This window comes from Schistocerca piceifrons, chromosome 2, assembly GCF_021461385.2.
Source record: "Schistocerca piceifrons isolate TAMUIC-IGC-003096 chromosome 2, iqSchPice1.1, whole genome shotgun sequence".
NCBI lineage: Eukaryota > Metazoa > Arthropoda > Insecta > Orthoptera > Acrididae > Schistocerca > Schistocerca piceifrons.
In genome coordinates, this window is record NC_060139.1 from 501509642 (window position 1) to 501533591 (window position 23950).

The 23950-nt window shown below is 45.0% G+C and overlaps 1 protein-coding gene across 1 annotated transcript in view; it reads right to left on the reverse strand.

Moving 5' to 3' along the window:
* Positions 1-21793, reverse strand: part of LOC124775517 (neuropeptide CCHamide-1 receptor-like) — a 55690-nt gene extending 33897 nt beyond the window's left edge. Inside the window, exons 1-3 of the mRNA XM_047250350.1 lie at positions 21467-21793; positions 8588-8866; positions 514-803 (exon numbers count right to left, since the gene is read on the reverse strand). Of these exons, the coding sequence (XP_047106306.1) occupies positions 514-803; positions 8588-8866; positions 21467-21793 (896 nt within the window). The remainder of the gene's footprint in view (positions 1-513; positions 804-8587; positions 8867-21466) is intronic.
* Positions 21794-23950: the final 2157 nt, after the last annotated feature.

Below are 23950 nucleotides of genomic sequence, written 5' to 3' on the forward strand. Positions count from 1 at the left end.
TGTTATCTCGACTGCTAGTGACACGAGGCCGTTGGGATCCAGCACCGCGTTCCGTATTACCCTCCTGAACCCATCGATTCCATATTCTGCCAACTGTCATTGGATCTCAACCAACGCGAGCAGCAATGTCGCGATACGATAAACCGCAGTGGCGATGTGCTACAATCCGACCTTTATCAAAATCGGAAACGTGATGGTACGCATTTCTCCTCCTTACACGAGGCATCACAACAACATTTCACCATTTCACCTAGCAACGCCCGTCAACTACTGTTTGTGTATGAGAAATCGGTTGGAAACTTTCTTCATGTCGCACGTTGTAGGAGTCGCCACCGGCGCCAACCTTGTGTGAATACTCTGAAAAGCTAATCATTTGCATATCACAGCATGCTCTTCCTGTCGGTTAAATTTCGCGTCTGTAGCAAGTGATCTTCGTGGTGTAGCAATTTTAAAGGCCAGTAGTGTAAATGAGAAGCTGTGGGGCCACCTTCCAGCGAGGCCGACTGTACTGACCATATCATGAAGACGTGCAGCGGGAAGAAGCAGACGGCGAAGACGGCGACGAAGGCGAGCACGACCTTGGCGACCTTGCGCCGGGCCCGCACCTGGCGCGCCTGGCTGCAGTGCTGCGGCATGTCGCGCGTCGAGCGCAGCAGGTGGCGCGCCATCAGCGCGTAGAAGACGGCGATCACCGCCAGCGGCAGCACGTAGTACACCACCATCTTAGCCAGCACCACGACGCGCGCGTACGCCAGGTCAGGGAACGGGTAGCAGATCTCGATGCTCACCTTCGGGTTCACGACCTGCACATAAACACAAGCGTCGTACGTTATTACTGGTACATTTTGTGTGGCAAGATGTCGACGTTCTTCCGCCATAGTCAAACTTCACGAGATACTAATACCGTTAGTCCAATCTAAATCAGTGTAAAATGAGTAGTATTCAATGTATAGTGGACAATGTACGAAGTACTGTGAAATGGTCCCACATTAATGACCCTTCATTCACTCATGAAACACATTATACAGGGTGGTACAACGATTGTGATCGGGCCAAATATCTCACGAATAAGTGTCAAACGAAAAAACTACAAAGAACGAAACTTGTCTAGTTTGAGAGGGGGCAACAGATGGCGCTATGGTTGGCCCGCTAGATATCGCTGCCATGGGTCAAACGGATATCAACTGCGTTTTTTTAAATAGGAACCCCATTTTTAATTACATATTCGTATAGTACGAAAAGAAATATGAATGTTTTAATTGGACCACTTTCTTCGTTTTGTGATAGATGGCGCTATAATAGTCACAAACATATGACTCACAATTTTAGACGAACAGTTGGCAACAGGTAGGTTTTTTAAATTAAAGTACAGAACGTAGGTTCGTTTGAACATTTTATTTCGGTTGTTCCAATGTGACACATGTACCTTTGTGAACTTATCATTTCTGAGAACGCATGCTGTTACAGCGTGATTACCTGTAAATACCACGTTAGTGCAATAAATGCTCAAAATGATGTACGTCAAGCTCAATGGATTTGGCAATACGTGTAACGACATTCCTCTCAACAGCAAGTAGTTCACATACCGTAATGTTCGCACATACATTGACGCATGTTGTCAGGCGTTGTTGGTGGATCACGATAGCAAATATCCTTCAACTTTCCCCACAGGAAGAAATCCGGGGACGTCAGATCCGGTGAACGTGCGGGCAATGGTACGGTGCTTCGACGACCAATCCACTTGTCATGAAATATGCTATTCAATACAGCTTCAACCGCTCGCGGTCTATGTCCCGGACATCGATCATGTTGAAAGTACATCCCCAATCTGTCATGTAGTAAAACGTCTTGTAGTAACATCGGCATAATATTACGTAGGAAATCAGCATACATTGCACCATTTAGATTGCCATCGATAAAATGGGGGCCAATTCTCCTTCCTCCCATAATGCCGCACTATACATCAACCCGCCAAGGTCGCTGATGTTCCACTTGTCGCAGCCATCGTGGATTTTCCGTTGCCCAATAGTGCATATTACGCCGGTTTACGTTACCGCTGTTGGCGAATGACGCTTCCTCGCTAAACAGAACGCCTTCAAAAAATCTGTCATCGTCCCGTAACTTCTCTTGTGCCCAGTGGCAGAACTGTACACGACGTTCAAAGTCGTCGCCATGCAATTCCTGGTCCATAGAAATATGGTACGGGTGCAATCGATGTTGATGTAGCATTCTCATCACCGACGTTTTTGAGCTCCCCGATTCTAGCGCAATTTGTCTGCTACTGATGTGCGTATTTGCCGCGACAGCAGCTAAAACACCTACTTGGGCATCATCATTTGTTGCAGGTCGTGGTTGACGTTTCACATGTGGCTGAACACTTTCTGTTTCCTTAAATAACGTAACTATCCGGCGAACGGTCCGGACACTTGGCTGCAGCATACATAGCACACGCCCGTTGGGTATTTTGATCACAATACCCAAACATCAACACGATATCAACCTTTTCCGCAATTGGTAAACGGTCCATTCTAACATGGGTAACGTATCACGAAGCAAATACTGTCCGCACTGGCGGAATGTTACGTGATACCACGTACTTATACGTTTGTGACTATTACAGCGCGATCTGTCACAAAGCGAAAAAAGTGGTCCAACTAAAACATTCATATTTCTTTACGCACTATACGAATATGTAATGAAAAATGGGGGTTCCTATTTAAAAAAAAAACGCAGTTGATATCAGTTTGACTTATGGCAGCACCATCTAGCGGGCCAGTCATAGCGCCATCTGGTTTTCCCTTCAAGCTACACGAGTTTTGTTCTTTGTAGTTTTTTTCGTTTGATGCTTATTTCGTGAGATATTTGGCCCGGTCACTATCAATGGAGCACCATGTAGAATGTGTAAAGGATAACAATCGTAGTGTCCTACCTCTATTGGCTGAATATTTTAGACAATAGTTCCTGAAAATAAGTGTCCCATCTTGTTACGCTGTCATCAAAAGGATGATCAGAGATGCGTCAAATGTCATCTCTACTACTACTGGTTTTGCCCGTAGTGCCGATTTTAGCAGAGATGGTTCAATGCTAACTCAAGTGTGATCAAAGGAAAGACATGTATTGGTCAGCAGAAATGACTAACATATTGGAGAGCCTGTTGCGTAATGTGAGAATCGCATAACCTGGCATATCCTACTGGAAGTGGTTACCTCTCTAATAACACAGGACTGCCAAAACAGACTAGGTGTCGTTCTTAAAATATATTGACGTATTCAGTGTTGCATTAACAAACGTCAAAAGCACATAGGCACTGTGGGATGTGGCTTATGATACCATGATAGTCGTGTATGCAGCTGTACTCTAAAGGTTGGTCATAAACAGCCTGAAAATTTTGTAAGGAGTGTGAGAAATAATTGTTAAGCCTTGCGTGCGCGAATTAAAGCAACGTGCCAGAGACAGTCTCCCCAAACGGGTTCTTCGTTTGATTCCCTCGAACTGAACGAACGTAGCTTTTACTCACCTAGCTTAACTTCATCACTTCGAAAAACTGCACACTTAAACAGGTAATGAGCATACGAATAAGTGGTAACTTACGGATCCACACGAGTCTGTGCATTACTGTATTGTAGCTATCTGATGTCTGTGCGTTACTGCATGTTAGCACGTGCAAGCTTTCCAACTGCTCGCACAATGACCTGATTGGCTAAAGTGAATGCTAATTAAATTGGAAACGGTGCGACGTATCGAACTTTTTTCTGAACAGTTACTTCTCAACACAACGTATCGTGCAACACCCTTACAAGCATTGCAGACTGCTTCTGATCATCCTGTATGTTCTTGCTCCACGTCCCAATTCTCATAAGAAAGAACGCCTAATCTGCTGAAGCGTGCATATCGCATCCACAATGTCATTTTATGCTCAACATAATGTAGAAGTACGACGTTCGAAACCAAGAGATGGAAGGAAATTGCAGCGGCAGACCATCTATGTCCAATGCAGAGGCTTCATCAGAGAAAAGAGTACTCGAACCAAGTACATCAAGTCTCCACAGTACATAATCTCTCAGTCGTTTTGCAGTAGTATTCTATTTATATTCATGTTTTGCCTCCATTACTAAATTTCAAGCGATACTTATTCTAATTTTTTGATTCAGTCTTCTCGTAGTTTCGTTATGGTGATGCAATTAGAACTGATACGAGAATGTTGATATGTCTGAATTTAGATAAAAGTACCCTAGTTAATGAACAACAGAATCCCTTCACAGTTTTATTTCCCTTCCTTGGGTCATAAGCCTGACGAGGCCCACCACTGTTCAGTCACTTATACCGCGCCTGATTCCAGAGTAGCACTATACGAAGTTCATCTCAGGGTGGCACTTACACCAAATAGTCTCACTTGCTTGTTTAACATACATCAATATCTTTCTTTCCCTATAGTTTGCGCCCTCGAGTGCTGTCTCTAAATCCCTGATATTCTAGCGCATGTCCAAGAATCCTGGTCCTTCTTTTATTTAGTGTTACACACGTATATCTTTGTTCAACGATCTGTGAATATCCTCCTCGTTCAACTTACTAGTCCGCTTAAGTTTTTGCATCCTTCTCTACCGCCATCTCTCAAAGACTTCCATTCTCTTTTCTAGTTTTCCGACAGTAAGTGATTCACATCCAAACTGTGTCATGCTCGAGACAAACAATCTCAGAAATGTATTCCTCAAAGTTAGCCTATATTTCATACTAGAATATTTCTTCTATGGTGGAATCTCCTGTTTCCGTTAGCTGACCCATTTACATCCGTCTTCATTCCTCCATCACGCGTCTTTTGCTTTCAAGAGAGAAGAATTCCGTAAGCTAGACTATTATGAATTTGCCTACACTGTGACCGTCTTTTACGGAGGCCTCATTTGAAATTGAACAGGATCTCCATAACAGAAAGTTGCAGTGCTGATATCGGCAAGTGCTACAATATCCAATCACATTAACGTGACCACCTGTCAAAAGCCTGAATGACCAAGTTTCCAGGGCGGACCACTGCGAAACATGCAGTAAGAGGGTCAGTGGGGTTCTAAAGGTACCGGCAGGGATTTGGTGTCATGACGACTCCTGTGCAGTGGGCAGCTGCACTAGGTTTCTCGGCTGAGGATCCATGTGGTCACACAAAGTTTCCATTAGGGTTAAATCCGGGGTGTTTGGTGGCCAGGGAAATACAGGAAACTCGTCCTGGTGCTCTTAGAACCACGCAAGTGCACTGCAAACTGTGTGACACAGTTGCCCTGCTGGTAGATGCCATCGTGCCGAGGAAGAACAAACTACATGTAGTGGTGGACATGGTCCTTATGGATAGATGCATAGCTGCGTTGATCCATCGTGTCTTTCAGAATGACATCACCCAGGGAATGCCACAAAAACATCCCCACACCATAACGCTCCCTCCTGCGTCATGGACCCTTGCAAGGTGTGTGCTTTCAGACGGTTCACGCATTTCACTGCGAACGGTCACTTGTCCGATAGAGCATAAAAGGTGAATCATCAGAAAATTCCGCCTCTCGTTACTGAGTGAGCGTCCAGTTGCGGCATTGGCGTGCATATTCCAGGCTTCATCGCCGATGAACAGCAGTCAGCTGTGGCGTGTGAACCAGGCGCCTGCTGCTGTGCCCCATAAGCAGCACCATCCACTGAACGGTCCTTGACGAGACACTGTTAGTAGCCTTTTGGTTGATTTGGGCGGTCAGTTGCTCAAATGTTGCAGGTCTATTCGCCAGTACACGTCGTCGCCGTCGTTCACCCCTTTCATGTATGGACCGTGATGCACCACCCTTGACTTGGGGCCGATTTTGGATAGTGCCATTCTTCCGTTCTCTGTATGCTCTAACTATGGCGGCTTGCCAACAGCTTGTCAGTTTAGCCGTTTCGGAAATGCTTCCACCATGTCAATGATCACGCCCTTTTGGATTACTGATATGTCTCACCATTTCCACATTCCGACAAGGAATGTATTTCTTTCTGTGAGCCGTGCGTGGCTCGTGTTCCCGCCATCATGTATTTTACATCCTGTTTTTAACGTGCTTCCACCTCACTACGTTAATTTAAGTTACTACTGTCACTGAATTGCTGCTTTGCCTGACCGTGAGCGGCGTTAGCAGCGCGTATCGATATATCCCCTCTCGTAGTATCTTTGCTTGACTGCTATTACTTCCTAGTTGTCGTCTGTCGTGCAATGAGTTCGAACGTGCGAGGAGGGCGGTTCGGAGCTGTCAGTCGGTTGGAACGCGTCAGGAGGGCAGTCCGGACCTGCCAGTCGGAGATTTGAAATGCAGCACTGGTGCAATCGGGTTGGAGCAGTGACGTCTGCCTCGACATGGCTTGCCCGACCATTGCCACCACGCATCACTTGAGCTGCGCCACGGTCTTGGTGGATCGTCGTTCGGTCGTCCAACCGGACGACGCGTTTTGGCTCGCTGATCGCTCATGAGTCGGCTGTGGGTGTGTGCATCGACTCTGGATTTGTCTTTATGTGTGCTTAGTTACTGTTGAGTATCGTTCAGGTCTTCGTGCAGTGGTGTCACGTTGTGTGTGTAGTTGCCGTTGTTTCCACTGACGACGATTTTAGATGTTGCCAGCATTCTGAAAGGAGTCGGTCGGTTGCGGCGGACTAGGGCAGTTATCTCCGAGCGGTGCAGTCCGCTGCCGGTCTTGGGCATAGTCGGAGCGTGTGTGGAGCTGTCCGATCGTTACGAGCTTCGTCGTTCACCGATCGAGGACGTCAAAGTTGAGTAGTGGTTTCAACTACCAAAGCCACATCCATTCAGGTTGTGTTGGTTCGTTTCGGTGGTTCGTTGTGGGAGAAGTTTTCCTATGAGCAACACCCAGTGTTTCTATTGCTTAAATTTATCCACCATGCGGTGAAATTAACTATATTTGTTGACTACAAGTCAAGGGCACCAGCGGGTTTTCTGCCTTGTGGCCGTTAGAGTTCTGGTTACCTGCCCTGACCGCTAACGTAGTTTTTAGACAGTGTCTTTTCCTCACCTGTAGTTGCTGCCCAACACAGTGTGTAGTTTTGGCAGCTTAGTTCACATACGCATTTGTTTGGGGATAGTGATGCTTGTAATTTTTTGGGGCTTTCAATTCCCGTGTACTCCGTCGTGGCAAGCAAGCGGTTTATCGGTCGGTCCGTGACTGTGCCTTTGTTGGGTTCGCATGAATTAAGTGTAGTTGGACTCACCACCTCTCTTGCCTAAGTGAACGACGGCAGACCGATCCACTGGAGACTCCTGAGTGCCCTTTTCTTAATTATCTGTATTTATGTTGTTGTGATTTAACTGTATTTTATGTTTTTAATTTGGCAAGGTTAATTGTGGGCCTTCAGCCCTGGAAACGTGTTCTCAGAGTTTCCTTCAAGTCCAAACATTATCCCTTCTGCTTTTGAAAGGTTATTGTAATTTCCTCTGAAAGATTTTAGAAGTTATTGTGGGCCTTCTGCCGTTGGTGTTACTAAAAGGAAATTTTTAAACTTAATGTATTGTTTTACCGATTGTTGCTTTATATATTTCCTTAATTTGCAGAATTTAACTTTGCGGCCTTCAGCCATCTTATTCCGTTTGTTTATCTCTTTCTGTGCACCTTGTGAGTCATTAGCCCTGTCAGCATCTTAAAACACCGTGGCGTTATGGCTTCAGTAATCATCATTGTATATTTGGAATTTTGAAGATTTTATCCTGCGGCCTTCAGCCACTCCCCATGCTGATCGCATATATGTATACGATTTATCTTATTCATAAATTTAACCGTGTGCCATGTCTTTTCATAATTGAATTTATTTTAAAGCATCTGTTTGGAGGCCCTCAGCCACGAAGCAAATTTAATTCTTTCAAAAGTGTATTTGTGAACTAAATGATGATAAATTACAATTGTGAAATGAATCCTAGAGCAACTCCCTTCGCCGTTTCTGCAATCCTAACTACATGTTAGCCCTGCGTGATTTAGCGGGCCTTTCATTTTGCATCCACCCGACTCGCTTCGTGTATCCTCCTATGCTAGTGCTACCACTGCCGTCTGTGAGTGGTTACTGGACGTTGACGTCGAACATAAGTTGTGGTAACATTAATGCGACAGAACTGTGTATTTGCCAGCCAGCCAGATGCCTCGAGGAGATATCGTAGAATTTTCAGAACTTAATTCGGCAGTCGACCCGAGAGCTATGGTGATTGACGATTCTTACATTAGTTCTGGCCCCTCTTGGTTGTTGGACAAATTATTCGGTAACGGCGACTGTTGACGCCGATGCAGCGATATACCAAGCCATTCTGCCGAAGGTATGGTAACAGTAATGTTTTCAAACCCGTGCTGTAGCTCGTGCGTTGTTTAGGTGTGAGTACGTCTGATCTTTCAACTCTTTACCTGCTCGTGCAGAGCAGAGTATGCTACTGCACCATCTCACTGAAAATTGTGCGTCTGTGTGGATATCTGTCCATAATGCTGTTTTTGGAGTTAGAGTACATTGTTGCCAGTTTCGTTTTATTGTCGTGAGGAGATGCTCAGTAGGGATTATTGCCTGGACCACCGCTCCCGCGTCGGCACCGCCGCGACTTACCATGTAGTTGATGTGCGTGTTGACGGCGGCGGGCGTGGCGCAGGCGACGGCGAGCAGCCAGATGACGGCGGTGACGAGCAGCGTGGAGCGCAGCCCCTCGGCCCCCGAGCCGCCCGCCCCCCTGCCGGCGGCGCCGCCCAGCCGGTGCAGCGGGTCCACGATGGCGAAGAAGCGGTCCGCGCTCAGCGCCGTCAGCGTGAACACCGACACGCCCACCGACACGTCCTTCGTAAACTCCTGCACCTTGCACACCACCGGCCCGTACGGCCACGACTCGAACTGCAACACAGTCGCACTGCGCATTTAGCTGCGACCAGTGTAACGCACCGACATTCAAATCTCCATCCACGCAACTTTCACTACACGAATTGCCAAGTGAATCTAAGAAGGTTTGATAAACGGAAAGACAGATTAAACATAACGTGTGGATGAGTGTATATACGTGAGGTATTAATTTTCTAATTTAAAAAAAAACTCCGACGGAACAGGCCTCGGAGGGCCCATCAGTAGTGACTGACCGCCGTCTCCTCCTCAGCCAAGAGACGTCGCTGGATGCATTTATGGAGGGGCAAGTGGTCAGCACACCACTCTCCGGACCGTTACCAATTTTCGTGACTTCAGCCGGTTCTCCGACTAGTATCTCCTCGTTGACCTCACATGACCTGAGTGAACCCTGCTTGCCAACAGCGCTCGGCACACCCGGACGGTCACCTATCCAAGTGCTATCCAAGTCTGACAACACAACTTCGATATTGCAGTGGCGTTATTCTGATTACTTTGCAAAGTTTCTTTGGACATGCATGCATGTCGAAAGGAGCAAGCACTGCCGCGACCACAGCCGTTACAAAAAACATCAAAGGAATTCGCAGTTGAGAATAATAACTACCATCAGCTGTAGAATGGAATGACGACAATGAATATTTCTGCCGGAATGGGTCTCGAATCCGGATTTCTCGTATATTGGGAGCGGTCACCTCACCATTTGGATATTGGTGCATGACTCATGGCCAGTCCCATGGCTGATGGCGGCAGCTGTGGCCAAGTGGTTGTAGGCCATTCAGTCCGGAACCACGCGACTGCTACGGTCGCAGGCTCGAATCCTGCCTCTGACATGGATGTGTGTAATGTCCTTAGGCTAGTTAGGTTTAAGTAGTTCTAAGTCCTAGGGCACTGATGACCTCAGATGTTAAGTCCCATAGTACCCAGAGCCATTTGAACTCATGGCTGATGACATAAGGGAGTTTCGGTCTGCCCGTGAGTTGTGCACGGATATTCAAATGGTATGGCGACCGCTACCAATAAGCGGGAAATCCGGATTCGAGACCCAGTCCGGCAGAAATTTTCATTGTCGTCATTCCATTCTGCAGCCGATGGTAGCTGTTATTCAGAACTGCGAACTCATTTAATGTGATACTTAGTTTCGGTGATCTGACAACAACCGATGTTACCATTGCGACAGAAAAATATTGTCACATAGTTATCTTTTGTTTGCAGCTACATATATGCAGTCTGTTTGTATCGGGAATTACTAGCGGATAACACACAAACTGCAAAGTCTAAGTAAAAATTTCCATATGTGGAAGGGGGAATGATAACGTGTGAAACAATAAATGCATGCGCATCTACGAAGGGCGGTCATACGCTGTTAACGATTACCTCGAAGAAATAAACTACATGTTTGATTTTTGTTTACAGGTAATTGTTTGACGACCACCTGCGCCGCAGCACCACCAAATACCTCTATACGAGCATACACAAAATATCCCAGCCCATTGCTGACATGAGTATCGTCTGCCATTTCGTTTTCGACAGAAGCAATGGAAATGTCACAGCTGTGTCAGCTCAGTCCAGAAGGCTATAGATGTCGGTAAAGTAGTATTCTAAGGTGTTAACCGGACGTTCAGGGAGGTTATAAACCTGCTTTGAAGATGTCCTCCTATGACAGCACTCGAAATAAATCAACTTGATCACGGCGTAATAGCCCGGGATATTTTTAATTACTGAAATATTTACAGCTGTGAAAGTTTATATTGTGTAAAGACTGTACTATGTGAAACACTATATATGAGATGATTTATGCAGTATTTACATACAAACAGAAAAATATGTGCAAGATACAGAACTTATGAAGACCATAAGAGATACGACTGCTTTGACTGAATGTATCCTCATTTTATTTCAAGCAGTATGGGCTATATTATTTGAGGACGATACTGTTACCTAAAGACCAAATTTTTGAAAGCAGACATAACGTGCCATGTCAATGGTAATGTTAGACAAGAAGTTAGTTGCAGCTGATAACGTTCACCACTGATGCTCACAACGTTTCAAAAAGCACTGTCACAGTATGATTGTGAGTACAACGAACAGGTATCCTTACATGGGGCGTAGCTTTTTGTTGATAAATGGTAATGTTAAATTGAGGGAATAAGGTGCAACCACCAGCAGAGTATGGGGCACGTTGGAACAAATGGTGCCTGTTGTCTGGGCTCCGAAATTGTGAATTCCTAAGGGACCAAACTACTGGGGTCATAGGTCCTTAGAGTTACACGCTAGTTAAACTAACTTATGCTAAGAACAATACACACTCCCATGACTGAGGGAGGACTCGAACCTCCGGCGGGAGGGGCTGCGCAAACCGTCACATGGCGCCTCAAACCGCGCGGCCAATCTGTGCGGCGTCTGTGCTCCGAGATCATACTTGGGTCATTCCAAGGACTTGCAGGGAGAGGTTGAGAAACCAGCTTTGCACATGGAGTTTCAACGATGCCCATGATTTTCAACAGTGTCCTCAGAACTGATTGTGTTCCTTTGGTTCTGAGTAGAGATGAAGGAATGAGACAGAGACTTCTGTGACAGACTAGGCTGCGACTTCCTGGACCTGCGCCATAGGGCTGAGAACTGTAGGGTCTTCCTAATTGTGTCAGGTGAACACAAGATACCAGAGACTGCTACTCAGGTAGCTGACTGTGTGTGGGGTGCACACAAGGGCTTCTAGAAGAGGCAACTATCCACCCAGTCCAGTTTACGTTCGCTGTAGGAAACCCTGAAGTATCAGTATGTAATATCGAAGGAAATGTCTCCCACAGGTGAGAATATTAAAATTCTAATGGTACACTGCCGAAGCATTCACAACAATGTGCCAGAGTTTGCAGCGCACGTGAGAAAGCAGTGAACTCACATGATACTAGGTACAGAAAGCTTGATGAAACCTGAAATTAATAGCAGTGAGATTTTTGGGGAAAATTTAAGTGTATATCGAAAAGGTAGGTATATGGATAATGCAGGTGGCGCACTGGTCACATTAAACAAGAAACTCAGATCCACCGACATAAAAATTGAAGCAGCATGTGAGATTGTGTGGGCAAGATTCAGTAGCAGACGTGCGCATAAAATCATAATTGGATCCCTCTACCACCCACCAGAGTCATCTGTTGATGTAACCGAAAACTTCAGTGAATACCTCAGTTCACTTGTACGTAAGTTCCCCAATCATCCTGTAATCATCGGTGATGGCTTTAGTCATCCAACAATCAGTTGGGTAAATTAGGAGTTTTGTTAGTGGAAGGCGGACAGGACATCTTATGGAAAGCTGCTAAATGCCTTCCCTGAAAACTTTCTAGAACAGATACTTAGGAACCACACTGGTGGTGGACATACATCGGATCTAATGGCAATCAATATATCTGACCTCTTTGAGGAAGTCCACATCGAAACTGGTGTCAGTGACCATGACACGCTTGTGGCAGAAATGATCGACAAAGTGCAAAGGACACCTAAAACATGCAGAAGGTTATATATGTTCAGAAAACTGGATAAAAATTCAGCAGTGACATATCTGAATGAGGAACTGAAACTTTCAGCACAGGGCAGGAGTATGTAGAGGAACTATGGCTTAAGTTTAAAAGAATATGTGACCATGCACTGAGTAGATATGTACCCAGCAGAACAGTTAATAAGGGAAATGAACCTCCATGGTGTACAGTCACTGAAAGAAACTTCTACAGAAACAGAGATTACAGCATAATAGGTAAAATTAATGTCGTGTGACTAGGGCCTCCCGTCGGGTAGAGCGTTCGCCGGGCGCAAGTCTTTCGAGTTGACGCCAATTCGGCAACTGGCGCGTCATTGCGGATGAAATGATGATGATGAGGACAACACATCATCTAGTCCCTGAGTGGAGAAAATCTCCGACCCCGACGGGAATCGAACCCAGGTCCTTAGGATTATGAGTCTGTTGCGCTGACCACTTTTTTTTTTTTTTAAATCTCATTTTCTTCGCTTTTGTTCGTTGTATCTGGTTGGTGCGGACGTCGCAAGACAACCGTTTCAGTTCGTCGTTGATCCACTAACGCAGTTTTTTATTACAGAGGGCAGCTAACCCTCTGACCGAACACGCTGAGCTACCGTGCCGGCAGCCACTTGGCTTGATGCTTTTAGTGAGTACCGTGGCAGAATATTGTCAAATGATATTTCACAAAAATCAAATAAGTTTTGTTCATATTTAAACGCTGTTGGTGGAACCAATGTTAGTGTCCAGCCCCTAGCGAATGAGATAGGAACTGAAATTGAGGTTAGCGAAGCAAAATCTGAAATCTTTAACTCCGTTTTCCAATGTTCCTTTACAAAGGAAAAACGCAGGAGAATTCTCGAAATTTAATCTTCGTATTACTGAAAAGATGAATGGTATAAGTATTAGTGTCAGAGGTGTTGAAAAACAGTTGAAATCGTTAAAGCTGAACAAAGGTGTCTACAAGAAGTGTAGTACGAGTGGAAGTGATCCACAAAACTACTCTCCAATATCCTTGACATCGATTTGTGGTAGAGTCTTAGAACATATTCTGAGCTCAAACATAATGAGGTATCTTGAACAGGGTGACGTCTTCAGTGCCAACCAGCATGGATTCGTGAAACACAGATAGTGAAAACCAACACTCTGTTTTCTCACATCATCTGCTATGTATCAAGGCAGTCAGGAAGATGCAGTATTTCTTGGTTTCCAAACAGCATTTGACTCAGTACCACATGCATGCTTATTGTCTAAAGTACGATTGTGTGGAGTATCATGTGAAATTTGCGGCAGGACTGAGGAGTTTTTGGTAAGGATGAGGCATCATTTTATCTTGTATGGATAACCTTCGTCAGATGTGTAAGTAACTTCAGGTGTGCCCCAAAGAAGTGTGTTGGAACACTTGATGTTCATTGTATATTAACTGCCTTGCAGACAATGTTAATAGCAACCTCAGACTTTTTTCAGATGATGAAGTTATCTATATTGGGATACTGTCTGCAAGAGGCTGCATAGATATTCAGTCAGATGGCTCCGAGCACTATGGGACTTAACTACTAAGGTCATCAGTCCCCTAGAACTTAGAACTACTTAAACCTAACTAACCTAAGGAAATCACACACATCCATGCCCGAGGCAGGATTCGAACCTGCGACCGTAGCGGTCGCGCGGTTCCAGACTGTAGCGCCTAGAACCGCTCGGCCACTCCGGTCGGCTTCAGTCAGATCTTGATAAGATTTCAAAGTCGTGCAAAGATTGGCAAATTGCTTACATTTTCGGAAATGTAAAGTTTTGCACTTCACAAAACGAAAAAAACTAGAATCCTGTGACTATAATATAATTGAGTCACTGTTTGAATGAGCCGACTTATACAAGTAGATGCGAGTAACACTTCGTAGCGAAATGAAATGGAATGATAATATAGGCCCAGTTGTAGATGCAGAAGTTGGTAGGCTTCGGTGTATTGGTGAAAATCTGGGGAAAAGCAATAATTCTGCAAAGGAGATCGCTCACACATCACTCGTGCGACCGATTATAGAATATTGCTCTACTCCTTGGGACCCGTACCAAATAGGACTAGCAGGGGATACTGAAATATATAGAGAAGGGCAGTAAGAATGGTCATAGGTTTGTTTGGTCCGTGGGAGTGCTGGAAGACTCTTGGGAATAGACGAAAACTATCTCAAGAAAGTCAGTTAACATAATTTCAAGAGTCGGCTTTTAATGATTAGTCTAAGAATACACTACAACCCCTTATGTAGGATGGTGCGGGAAGAAACCCCACTAACTGGCACAACCGGACATACTCTCTGCCACGCACTTCTCTGTAGTTTTGAGTGTGTAGATGAAAATGTAGATGTAGAAGTGAAGACAGCAGTTACCCACTTAGGCTATTTCTGTTTAGACTTCTTCGTTCCACATCTATTTTAAGTTTTTAAGCCATTAATGATTGTTTAGCTGTATATATGTCTATAACACACACTATATTTTCGCCACGGAACAAAAGCATAAATGTGTAAATGTAACGGAAAGACCGTTGCCTATAACACGAAGCCATACGTACAAAAGTGTCAGCAAATTCATATGTTGAGCTTTCGCTCGTTTTGGTTTACAAATTGTAGTGTTGTTGATGGTTGACAGATAGTCGACGTACTTTAAGCGGCACGTGCGGGAAGAGCAACTGTCTCTAGATTCTGAATGTCCACGTGCAGAAAAAAATCGTGACGGTACTCTTGGGGAGTTGGGTATACACAAACCTACATATACAACCATTTATGTGCCAGCGAAGGGCTACCATAATCAAGGACAGCTGTTTTCTTGCATGACTTCACTGAGACAGGCGATTATATGAGACGAGGATAAACTGCTGATGGAGCTGGGTTGTCAGTAAAAGACTTTTGCTGCCGACGGCTGCAAAAGGGGAGGTCTTGAGAGGCCATTAGGACACCGTGCCGTAGAAACAAGAGATCAGAGTCGCCGTCTCGCCAGATGCTGCTGCAGTCTCTGCAAGAATCGGCTGAGCTCTAAACAAGAAAGAAATCAAACCTGCAGTGCGACCACCAGCAAGGAAACTCTCGCACAGAGTGAAAGAAAACGTAGGCCATCGGACGTTGGCAGTACATCGAATTCATTGAGAGTGTGGCACTCGCCTATACAAGATGGTCAGAAATAGTCTACAAAGCTAGTAAAGTTATTGCAGAGTAGATTGTTCTGACAAATAATTGTTGTAAATGAATTTCTCATAACGTAGATGATAGCGTTGGAGACTGCTCAGCCTTTCGCTCGGGTTAGATCCATACTACCATCCCATATCCAATTTTTGTATCGTTCCCTTCCTCGGTTTTAGGAAACCAACAAAGAACACGTTTGCCGACACTATTTCTGTCTGGTGTCTTGAACTTCGTGCACAACGACCTAATTGGATATTTACAACGGCCGCGCAAGATTAGCCGAGCGGTCTCAGGCGCTGCAGTCATGGACTGTGCGGCTGGTCCCGGAGGAGGTTCGAGTCCTCCTTCGGGCATGGGTGTGTGGGTTTATCCTTAGGATAATTTAGGTTAAGCAGTGTGTAAGCTTAGGAACTGATGACCTTAGCAGTTAAGTCCCATAAGATTTCACACGCATTTGAACTTTTTTTTATCTACAACGCTAATTAACTCAGAAACGGCGCATTGTATCGAATTTCTTTCAGTCAGTTATCTCTCAGCACAATCTACTCTGCAACATCCTTACAAACTTTTCATACTGCTTCTGATCATCCTGTACATGCAACATAAGACTAAGCGACGAAGGGAAATTAGCATTGGCTGATTACCGCTTCACAGAGGCGCATACCGTCAACTCCGAAAACACTTGTGTTATCTGGCTGGCCTGTGGCTTTTAGGACGATGTTACTGAGGAAGCACTTGAGGTACGACCTGTCATTCCCGAACAGCCAAGCACGTCACAGCGCCGCTTCGGGGATACGCGGAGGTGACCCTTCCCCGGATGGAATCTCCATCGCAGATTAATAACGAGGGCTGTTGAGCTGGCTAACCTGCATAGCTGGTGTCCCACATTCAACTATGCGCACACCTTGGTGGCTTTAGAAAGTTTTCTCACACTTGAATACGAACTACTCTAGACCCAGACAGATGGAGCGCACAGATTCCGTCCCGAGTGAGTGGTGCCGCCAGAATGTGGAGGAAGCAACTAATTACCACGAACATTGACTCAAGCCATACAGCAATACCGACAACTATAAATCTGGGATATGGCATAAGAAGAAGGAAAAGAAGAAGAAGAAGAATAGAGATGCAATTACATCGAATCTCCTTTATCGGGATAAGTGATTTGCTCTTATTGTTGCTTGACAACCTTTATTCGTAGCAATTACACAGGAGTGACAACACTCTGCATTTTGTAAGACGGCAGAGGGCCAGCTGCAGATCACGTGTACACAGGACCAGGAGGTGACGTTCTATGTACCTCCAGCACTTAGCCTGAGGGTGAACAGAGGGACCATGTCTTCTGTAACGTCAAGGACACACTGAGGAACGACGCATCGAGAAAACCGTGAAGATTTTATTGTAAAACTGTGTAAAGATATAAAGCAGAAAAACGAGTAAAAGTGAGCACGGACTAGTAATTTTAGAGATCTGTGATCCGTGAGCCATGGACCTTGCCGTTTGTAGCGTTACTTGCGTGCCTCAGCGATAAGATATTCGTACCATCGATGCACCCTCAGCGGTGTGGTGTGTGTTGAAAGGCCAGACAAAAGTGTGGTAACTGGAGAGGGGCAGCAGTCTTCTCATTAGTTGCAAGGACAACAGTTTGGATGATTGACTGATCTGGTCTCGTAACAACAACAACGCGCTTGGAATAAAAGAAATTCCGTCAAAACTACCGACAGCCCTCGGAGAGCCACCCACGATAAAAGTATTTCATCTGATGTGCAAGATGAATCAGACAGGTGAAATAAACTCACATTGAAGAAGAATGTAATAATTCCAGTAACTAAGAAAACAGCTACTAACATGTGTGAATATCACCGAACTATCAGTTTAATAGTTCTCGGTTGGAAGATATTAAGACGAATTATTTACAAAATAATGGGAAAACTCGTAGACGCCAATCTCGGGAAAGAAAAATTTGGATTTCGGAGGAGTGTAGGAACACGCGAAGCTATACTGATTCCTTGGTTTATCTTAGAAGACAGGCTAATGAAAGGCAAATCTATGTTTATAGCTTTTGTAGGTTTAGAGAAAGTTTTTGACAAAGTCGACTGAAATACATTGTTTGGAACTCTGAAGGTATCAGGGGTCAAATTCAGGGAGCGCAGGCTGTCAATAACTTGTACGAAAGCCTGACAGCTGTTTGAGAGTCGAGGGACATGAAAGTAAAGCACTGGTCGAGAAGGGAATGAGAAAGGGTTGTACCCTAGCGCCCGTGTTATTCATCCTGTACAATGAGAAAGCAGTGAAGGTAGCCAAAGAAAAATTGGCAGTAGGAATTAAAGTTCAGGATCAAGGAATGAAACCTTTGAGGTTTGTCTAATGCATTAACAAATTCAAAAGAAGGAAAAGCAATGTAGTCGAATTAAATACCGTCATGCCGAACGAATTATACTAGGAAGCAACACAGCAAATACAGTAGATGAGTTTTGCTCTTTGGATGGCAAAATGACTGATGATGACCGAAGTAGAGAGGATATAACATGTACACTGGAAATGACAAGAAAAGCGTTTCAGAAGAAGTGGAATCTGTTAACATCGAATATAGACAAGTGTGGATGATAATACAGTTCAGACAATAAGAGAATAGAATCTTTCGGAATGTGGTGCTACAGAAGAATACTGAAGATTAAATGTGTAGATCACGTAAGTTATAAGCAGGTAACGGATAGAGTCGCCGAGATAAGAAATTTGTGGCATAACTTGACTAAAAGAAGGGATCAGTTGATACGACACTTTCTGAGACAAAAAGGGCTCGCCAGTTTATCATTGGAATGATGTGAGGGTGGGGCGCAAACATCGCAGAGGGTGAAAAGAGATGAATACAGTAAGCTGATTCACAAGGATGTGGGTTTGCAGCAGTTATCCGGAGATAAGCAGTCCTGCACAGGATAGAGTAGCACGAAGAACTTTATTAAACCATCTTCGTACTGAAAACGAAGAGAGCAACAACATACACATATAAACTGACGGAAAATATCACAACACCAAAAAATAATTGATACAAGGTAATGACATTTGGAATATGTTTTTATAGGTAACATTATTAACATTGCACAGGATAACGCAAGCGCGAGATAAGCCACTGAAAATGTGTAATGCTGGTACATTAATAACCAGGATGTTGAATTTAGGCATTTAAACGTGCATGCCTTGTCTTTTACGGGTACCGAATGTCAGTTTGTTGGATGGGGTTCCATGCCTGTTGCAATACAGGGACGGTTAATGCTGTTCGTGGATGACGTAGCTGTTGTCGTCTGATGACGTCCCATATGTGCTCGACTGCAGACGGATCTGCTGATCGAGCAGGCCAAGGCAACACTTCGACAATCTGCTGAGCATGTTGGGTTAAATGAGCGGTATGTGGGCGACCGTTTTCCTGATCGGCACCTCCTCTAGAATGGTGTTCACGAACAGGAGCTTAGCAAGTCCAGTCACCAAATTGACGGACAAATTTGTAGTCAGTGCGTGGGATAACCACGAGACTGCTCATGCTGTCACACGAATCCTCATCCCAGACCATAACTGCTGGTGTAGGTTTATTGTGTCCAGCACGCAGACAGGATGGTTGCAGACACTCAACTTCATCACTGGCATCAAGGCAGAGCCAGATTTTATCAGAAAACGTAACAGACTTTTCCACCCTGCCCTGTAATGTGCTCTCGTTCGACACCCGTGAAGTCGCAAACGGCTGTGGTTTGGCGTCAGTGGAATAGACGCTAGAAGGCTTCTGCCTCGGAGCTGTCCTTGAAGTAACCGATTTGTAACATTTCGTTGTGTCACTGTCGGGCCAACTGCTGCTCAAAGTGTTGCTTCACCTGCAGTACGATGCGCAAAAGACACATGCCGAACATGACGGTCTTGCCTATCGGCCGTGACAGTACATTCTCGCGATCAAAACTGCCAACAATATTGTACAGTGGCTACAATCCTTTCAAGACTTTCTGCAGTATGACTGGTAGAACGTCCAGCCTCTCGTAGCTCTATCACACGGTCTCGTTCAAACTCAGTGAAGTGTTGATAATGGTATTTTTGTCGCCTTAAAGGCGTTGTTGACTAACATCAACTCAGCACGTCCAATTTCAAAGTAAGGCTCACGACCGTTACGCCGTGCATTTCAAGCAAACCCGGTTCGCATCTTTATAGTGGCGCTACTGGCGCCACTTTTTTGCGACTGGCGTGAAACTCGAACCGATATCATCTTTCACACGTAAAGAGGAGGATGGAAGGATGATTGGGCTTAACTTCCCGTCGACATCGACGTCATTAGTGCAGAACACCGGCTAGGATTGCGTGAAAAATGCGCAGGGAAATGAGCCGTGCCTTTTCAGAGGAACCCTCCAGACATTTTCCCTACTGACAATTAAAATTGCTACACCAAGAAGAAATGCAGACGATAAACGGGTATTCATTGGACAAATATATTATACTACAACTGACATGCGATTACATTTTCACCCAATTTGGATGGATAGATCCTGAGAAATCAGTACCCAGAACAACGACCTCTGGCCGTATTAACGACCTTCATACGCCTAGGCATTGAGTCAAACAGAGCTTGAATGGCGTGTACAGGTACAGCTGTCCGTGCAGCTTCAACATGATTCCACACTTCACAAGAGTAGTGACTGGCGTATTGTGGCGAGCCAGTTGCTCGGCCACCATTCACCAGACGTTTTCAATTGGTGAGAGATCAGGAGAATGTGCTGGCCAGGGCAGCAGTCGAACATTTTCTGTATCCAGAAAGGCGGTGTGCGTTATCCTGCTGAAATGTAGGGTTTCGCAGGGATCAAATGAAGGGTGGAGCCACGGGTCGTAACACATCTGAAATGTAACGTCCGCTGTTCGAAGTGCCGTCAATGAGAACAAGAGGTGATCGAGACGTGTAACCAATGGCACCCCATACCATCACGTCGGGTGATACGCCAGTATGGCGATAACGAATACACTCTTCCAATGTGCGTTCACCGCGATGTCGCCAAACACGGATGTGACCATCATGATGCTGTAATCAGGTGCACCCAGGTTCGTCGTTGAGTACACCATCGCAGGCGCTCCTGTCTGTGATGCTGCGTCAGTGGTAATCGCAGCCATGGTATCGGATCTGACAGTCCATGCTGCTGAAAACGTCGTCGAATTATTCGTGCAGATGGATGTTGTCTTGCAAACGTCCCCATCTGTTGACTCAGGGATCGAGACGTGGCTGCACGATCCGTTACAGCGCGAAAGCGGATAAGATGGCAGTTATATCGACTGCTAGTGAAACGAGGCCCTTGGGATCCAGCACGGCGTTCCGTATTACCCTCCTGAACCGACCGATTCCATATTCTGCTAACAGTCATTGGATCTCGACCAAAGCAAGCAGCAATGTCGCGAATCAATAAACCGCAATCACGATAGCCTACAATCCGACCTTTATCAAAGTCAGAAACGTGATGGTACGCATTTCTCCTCCTTACACGAGGCATCACAACAACATTTCATTAGGCAACGCCGGTCAGCTGCTGTTTTTATATGAGAAATCGGTTGGAAACTTTCCTCATGTCAGCACGTTGTAGGTGTCGCCACCGGTGACAACCTTGTGTAAATGCTCTGGAAAGCTAATCATTTGCATATCACAGCATCTTCTTCCTGCCGGTTTAATTTCGCGTCTGTAGTACGTCATGTTCGTGGTGTAACAATTTTAATGGCCAGTAGTGTACTTGAAGCGATTTAGGGAAATCACGGAAAACCTAAATCTGAGTACGAAGAATACTGACTTGCTTATAAAGCTGGCTTCACAATTTTGTCTTTGCTGTGGCAGTGGCTTTGTCGGGATGATTAGGATGGAATACTAGCAACACAATGTACGGTGTTCAGCATGGGTGCAGTACTCACCGTGTAGACGGTCCCCGTGAACGGGACGCAGGTGATGATGACCAGGAGGTCGCCGAGCGCCAGCGACAGGATGTAGGTGTTGGGCGCGCTGCGCATGTTGCGGTGGCGCGCGAAGATGAGCACCAGGGTGCCGTTGCCCAGCACGCCGGCCACGAAGATGAGCGAGAAGATGATGGGCACCAGGTAGGTTTCGGGCCGCAGGTGGTACGGCAGGTACGTCTCGTTGGGCATGGCGGTCGTGCTGGCCGCAGACAGCGTCACGTTGGCCCACGCCGCCCACGACCAGTTCCCGCCGTCCTCCACCTCAGCCTGCGCCTCTTGCGTCATTGTGTGCAGCTCACTCCCCTCTCTACCAGCTCCACTTCATTCCTATTGTTGCATCATGTGTTTCTAAGTTCACTAGCAGTGAGCAAAGTTTCCGTCTAACTGGTCACCAGTGGTCAATATAGAGCACCACTATAGACTAAAACTGAGAAATTAATAATTTCACGTGACAAAAGAGATTTCTGGCGCTCGTCTGTTAATGCCACACTTTTTCAAAATTCTGGGACATTTCTTCTGTAAATGTTCATGTGCAAGAAACAAATGTAGATCAGTGTCTTGGTATGAAGATGTAGTAGCTGATAAAGACACAAAATGTTGTTTTGAAATTTAAATACCAAAGGGCTCGTCAAATTTCGTTGATACTTCGTGAAAGAGGAAAGGTAATTTAGCTCACTTAAGGCAGTTCCGAACAATATCTGCTGAGATTGTTCAACTGAAGCCCCCATGAATAGTGGAGAGAGCACCGTTTTATTAACTCCACGGTGGAAAACTCAGCCATCGCTGCTGAACGGCGCTGATGGATTCCGGTTCTGCAACAGAAAAGGAAATTTGTTTACCACACACGCAGAATAGAAATTGACTGGAAAATAAATGTAAGGAATGCTTCAAAAGAAAGCTGCACTACTGAAAAAAGAAGATGTAGCCAAATAAATATTTACAGTAATGTAAAAGTTTGTGAATTTCGGTAGCAAATATTCAAATAATTTCATTCCTAGGTTTTAATTTCTTCCTCTTAGAACAAATTTTGATCGCTTATCACATTTGTTTGTAAATTATCAATTATTTATTTACGTACAAAAACCATGAGGCGTCTCAAGACGTAGAAAAAAATTGCTACAAATGTATACGATTTTTTGGAGCAAAAAGTTAAGTAAAATAATGTGTGTTGACACACTGGATAGTTTTCAACAAACGACAAAATTTGGATACCAGTTTCCCTTCCTTCACTTCTTATTTCTTCTCCAATCCTATCACCTCTCTTTTCTTTTATTCGCCGGCCGCTGTGACCGATCGGTTCCAGGTGCTTCAGTCACGAACCGTGCGACCGCTACGGTCGCAGGTCCGAATCCTGCCTCGGGGATGAATGTGTGTGATGTCCTTAGGTTAGCTAGGTTTAAGTAGTTCTAAGTTCTAGGGAACTGATGACCTCAGATGTTAAGTCCCACAGTGCTCAGAGCCATTTGAACCATTTTTCTTTTATTCCTTTCCTTCTGCTTCTCTCTCGCTTCATTCAGACTATTTCTTCCACTTTTGCTCTTTTCTTTTATTCTGTTACCTTTTCTGTTTCCTCGTCCTATGGTCGTTCTTTTTTTTGTTTTTAGTTTTCTGTTTAGCCTCCTACATTGTTATTTATGTTGTTCTCTTTCTCATCGCAGTCTTATTTTCCCACTCTCTAGATTCAGTATCTGTCAGAATTATTTTGCGATAATTAAGAAAAAAATTACAGTTAGTTTCCTTTTGTCTGTGGAGTTTCATTATTCTGATTTGATAAGAATTTGTATTTGTTTTCCTTTTCCGTCAAATATAGCTGATATCCGCGCTTTTGGCACCTTTTGAACTGCATTATTTATCAGCACACATTCCTCCAAAATGACTAGTTATATCTAACTAACTGTCTCTGATGAACAGCCATAGCTATCTCTCTTTAGAGTTTTAATGGACATTTTAATTACAGCTACTGCAGGTGAGTTGAGGTGGTTAGCTCGTGACTCATGTAACATGTTTTAAAATTACCATTGCAATAACATGTGTTTCTGGATAAGATACTTATAGTAGTATCAAAACCTAGGTCAGGTTTAAATAAATAGACTTCTTGCAACTGGGTGGCTATTTATCAAGTGAAGGAACTCATAATTGCTGTTAGCAGATATACTCTAGATTGTGTCATCTATAGAAGGAGTCGTGGGGAATGAGTCACCTGCATACAGTAGCTAACTGCTGCACACCTCTGTCCATCTAAAGAGAACCACGCACACGGCCAGTTTCCGCGTTGCTGTTACGAGGGAACGGCCTCCCGAGCAATCGGTGAGAGGGTGGGGGGAGGCGATAGGTGATTGCTTGCTCCACGGAGCGCGCCTATCTACTACATGCCGCACTTGTCGCTCAGATTAAAAGCCTCGCGCGCTACCGCTAAGGCCTCTACCGAAAACGTCGCCTGCT